Here is a 4,852-nt window from a genome sequence, read left to right as displayed (position 1 = left end):
TGGGGGAAGCAAGGAGGGGGCAATTTCACACTTAAAGAAGCCAAAAAACTATATCGAAGATTTAGAGCAAGAAGAAAAGGTGAAATGGAGCAACAAGGTCTGGGATTCTATGTTCTGGTTGAAAATTAAAACCTTCCTCTGGCTCTTAATGCACAGGAAAACTCTCACTTGGGAGAATCTTCGAAAGAAAGGGTTCTGTGGCCCATCTAGATGCCCCATGTGCGAAAAGGAAGAAGAAACAATGAATCATCTATTCAACACATGTGAGACGGCAAACTTCCTGTGGAATTGGGTGGAAAATACTTTGCATCAAACGGACAGAACAAGAGACTCTATTCAAGAGACTATCGAAAATTGGCGGGGCAATTTCTCCAGTAATCAGATGGTAAACATCATTTGGAAAACCATGCCAGGGTTTATTACTTGGTCAATCTGGAAAGAAAGGAATAGGAGAGTATTCTTGAACGAAACCAGAGACATAAATCACTCTATAGAAATTATCACACAAAATATCAGGCAATTGGTTCTTGTCAAAGGCAAACCAGAAAAAGATAATAAGGCATCAAATGGGGACTTACAAATCTTGAAAGCTTTCAACCTGGATAAAGGAACCTTCGCGGCTACCGTGAATTGCCAACAGGAGATAAACACCACTTTGAGCATCTGGAAACGACCACCTTCAGGCTTCCTCAAGCTAAATTTCGACGGTGCGTCGCGGGGAAATCTAGGTCTGGCCGGCATCGGAGGCATTCTCAGGAACAACGAAGGAGAAATTCAGTACATCTATAGCAGAGCCTTAGGGGAAGGAACCAATAATGAGATGGAGTTCGCAGCGATGGAACAGGGTCTTAGAATTCTTAGGAAATTACAGGCGGGCGCGACAGTGGTAGAAGGGGACTCCCAGCTCGCAATTACAGCAGCCAGAAGGATGTATGTGGGAGCTAAAGCAAGCAAAGTGACACAGCATTGGCGACTGGCCAAAGTAACAGAAAGTATAGCCGAACATCTTGGGCGTTTGAAAGGTTTAATCTTTCAGGCTGTTCGCCGCAAAGCCAATACAGTTGCGGACCATCTGGCAAAATTATGGTATAGAGAACCCCACCAGCATCATGGACAGCTGTTGGCAGGACGTCACCTGCCCGGAAGTTAGAAACAAGTGTACCCTTCTCTCGAGGTAGGATATGGTGAATGAAAGATAAGGACAGTGGGACAACGCTCCATACAGGTATTGAGATATGATTACGATCAATCGTACTGTGGGGAGAATTAAGGGGCGGCAGAAGAATGAAGGACAGGCAGGAAATGGGCATTCAATGTACAAGCAGGCGGGAGTCACTCCCATCAGCTCCATAATTGAAAAGTATGAGGGCTGCCGATGCCCTTATAGAAGCATGGACACTTGGCATGCTTCGGAGAAGTTTAAGAGAGGCAAACGTAAGAGCAGAAATCCGAGCCATCATCGAAAATATGAACCACGAAGTAAGGATAATTATGACAGAATTTGCGGGCAGCAGGTGATAAGATGGAATGCAGCAAGTGAATCACCTACTCTCCCCTATATATCTTCGGTCCCCAGTAACGGTAGCACCAATGTGTATTTGGTTAGCTGGTTGAATTTCTTTTCCTCGGCCCTTAGAACACGGTGCTGTTTGGTGCTTGAGTTTGAGACAATGGCGGGTGAGGGAAGCAGAAACGCGTCGGCCAACCGAGATCTTAGACAGGCTCGGGAAGCCTATGAAACAAGGACCTCTCAAAAGGAAAAACGCAAGATTGAAGAGCTGGAGGCCATCGTAACTGAGGAAGAGGAGAACCTGGAAGTGCATGATTTGGAGAAGGATATGGAATGGGTACAGGACCCTGGCACATCCACAACGCGAGCCACCCAATATGTCCGCACACAAGCGGAAATGTGGAGAATGAAAACGATGTTAGCTAAGGCCATAAGCATGCAGGGGGACTACATCAGCCAGGCTCGACAGGCGCAACAAGCAATTACTGTAACTTCGACAGAGCATGCGGCGATCCTAGAAGGCCTGGATTTTAAAATAAGTGGCCTGGAGTAGCAATTTGACAGCATTTCCAAGAAACTTACTGTCCTGATCAGTCTTTTGCGTCATTCCATATGTCAAGAAACCGGAAGTGTTGGGTTTGTATGTGCGATCGTTGACCTTGGAATTCATCCGTTTTGTCAATTATTTCTGTTTTCTTCTCTTGCTGTCCATGGCTGTATGTGGGTCTCAGTTTGGTCACTGTTGGTTTTTGTCAACCCTTGAATGTCCCTGTTGCCCTGCGTGGTGTGCCTTGGGGTTCTGTTGAAGTTCATTTTGGTCATGACGAGGTCTATGCGGATTAGGAAAGCAGTCCTTTGTCTACACGAGCAGACCATTTTGTAAATATGTATCATTGTTTTAATATAAAATGCTGATTTACACAAAAAAATAATACTAATAATAATAATAAATTTCATTGTTCAATAGTCAAGATTAAGTAATATTGACATATACTTAAAAATATATTAATAACCAAAAGATCATAAAAAAAACATTTTAATTTGAACAATGTAGTCCATAGATAAAATGCCTCAATGCACATGTTAATTAAACTAATCTAATGTCAACTATGTATATATTATATATTGTTTAAAAAAATTATGTGTATATCATATAAAGTAATTAAGAAAATTGAAAAAATTATGTTTCTATGATTAAAACTTTTGGAGGAGTATCACTATCTTACATTTTGGTCTTTTTGTTTCAGTATGTGTAGTATGTATTTTTGTCAATTTTCCCTGAAATCCAACAACAATTTTTTGGATTTACAAACTCTAAATTATGGACTCTATATAGCATTCAAAAATACACTTTAAACTATGGGGAATTATACAGAGAGAGAGAGAGAGGAGTCACTACAAATTCATTGGGAGAGGGATGCAATTTTTCTTTCAAATTATGCAGGGTAAAAGAGGGTTGTCCTTAAAGACATCTCTGCTCATGCTAGATCTATAGTTAAGATGGAATATGTGCATGCTAGATGTGTGATTAAGATGGATCTATACTTGCATTTTAAGAAGTCATTGATGATAATTATTTTCCATGAATATTTTCTTTTGATCAACTATTATTAATTCTTTGTTAAATTAATGATTTTTGTGAAATGATGGGAAAACAAATATAAACAAGTTGAAAGCATGAAATTCAACTTTTGGGTTTTGATATATATATATATATATATTACTTTTTAAAATATAATAATTTGTATTTGCATAAATAATAAAACATTATGTGTGAGGAGTATATAGCCATTACATTAAAGCTCATCATTTTACTCTTGGGAATTGACTAAGTGGGACTCCTCCATATAAACCCAAATGACCTTTATTTTAAATATATTAAGTAATAAAAGGAATTTAAAAGATTGAAATGTAAATCTTTTGGCGCTTAAAATATTTTAAAATAAGATGGATTTGCATTGGTGTGTGTGCGCCCAAAGATATGGTTTGGGAAAATGATGGTCCAAGTAACAACAATAGTGGATATGGATATAGAGGGGATAAATCATGACAATAATTGCATGAGGGTTAATGAAATGAGTGACTATGATGTTTGATTCTCCCATTTGATTAAGTCATTCAAACCAATAGCATGCAATGCCCTCTATATACTACTTAACCAATATAACTTTGTGAGAAATGATACCCCGCAACACCTAACCATCATAATATCAAGTAACCATCACGCTACTCAATGAGGATGACACTTCTATACCTAAAAAATTATTTCGGTATATATTAGAGGAGGATTTTATTTTTGGGAGTTCTTATGACATGTGGCTCATTATTAAGATGATGGGGGGTGAAAAGGTCAACCATATCAATCATGAAGAGTATAGGAGAATGGAGGTCTATGTACAAGAAGGGTTGAATGTATCTAGGACATGTTCATTAGAGAAATGTAAAATGGGTGGATGATACATAAAAAAGGTCACAAGGTTGCTTGAAGGCTTTCTAGTCATGGCCACTAATCTTGCAGATACCATATCTTCCATTGAAAATTCATGCAAGAGATTATATAGATTTTAATACCATGTGAATGTGTTGATAAGAATAAAATTTTCCTGCAAATTGTTTGCAAAAACCCTTGCCTTTCTTTGCACTCATGGTAAGAAAACTTCTAGTGGCTATGGGGAGACATGTCAAATATTTGTCAGATATATTAAGAGGAAAATCATCATATTACAAGTTAATTAATTTAATCCATAATGTAAAATATGAAGATACAAGTAGATATCCATGTTGTTTGAAAACAATTTAACCTCTCTTTCCTTTCAAAATACTATATATGTAAAGATTTAATGATTTTCTTAGTCTTACGAGTTGGTAGAGGTGTAGGGGATAAAGTTATACCCTCCTTCTCAAAGCTCCATCATTACTTCAACTGATCCACTTAGTGCCTATATTATTGAAAAATCATGGCAACTTCTATTATTAAAAGTATGAGAATATGAAGTCTTTGATCTACTCTCATATCATGCATTTAATGTGGTAATATTTTAGTTTAATGGATTTTAACCTCTTGTTCTTGAGTTGTATCAATGGATATACTCCACCTGGACAAGAGGTTACAAAGTATATCTATGCTCTAAAGGTTCCTTCACTATTGATTATATAAATATTGTTGACTACTAGTAAGTTTTTTAGGACAAACCCTATTTTTGGGGTAGAGAAAGTCTATTTTCTACTCCATGATTCCCAAAATTCAACCATGACACCATGAATTTCACTACAATGTTAATTTGATTTTGATTCCTACATATTCCAATATAGTGTGTAGCCTTTAACAATATTTGGAATTAT

General features: G+C 37.4%; 1 protein-coding gene across 1 annotated transcript; it reads left to right on the top strand.

Moving 5' to 3' along the window:
- The first annotated feature begins 406 nt into the window (after nucleotides 1-406).
- LOC149166465 (uncharacterized) lies at nucleotides 407-1,150 on the top strand. Its single transcript, XM_089430169.1, has one exon. It carries the CDS (start codon nucleotides 407-409, stop codon nucleotides 1,148-1,150), a length of 744 nt encoding a protein of 247 aa, XP_089286295.1.
- The last annotated feature ends 3,702 nt before the right edge of the window (nucleotides 1,151-4,852 follow it).

The sequence above is a fragment of the Pinus tabuliformis genome, chromosome 5_1, assembly GCF_031772625.1.
Source record: "Pinus tabuliformis cultivar Carrire ecotype Pingquan chromosome 5_1, CPIR1, whole genome shotgun sequence".
In the NCBI taxonomy this organism is placed as follows: Eukaryota; Viridiplantae; Streptophyta; class Pinopsida; order Pinales; family Pinaceae; genus Pinus; species Pinus tabuliformis.
Note: the sequence above shows the minus strand (reverse complement) of the source record. Positions and strands in the feature narration are given on the sequence as shown.

Coding starts and splice junctions, on each gene's coding strand:
- LOC149166465 (XM_089430169.1), top strand. CDS start 407: ATGCCAGGGTTTATTACTTGGTCAATCTGGAAAGAAAGGAATAGGAGA.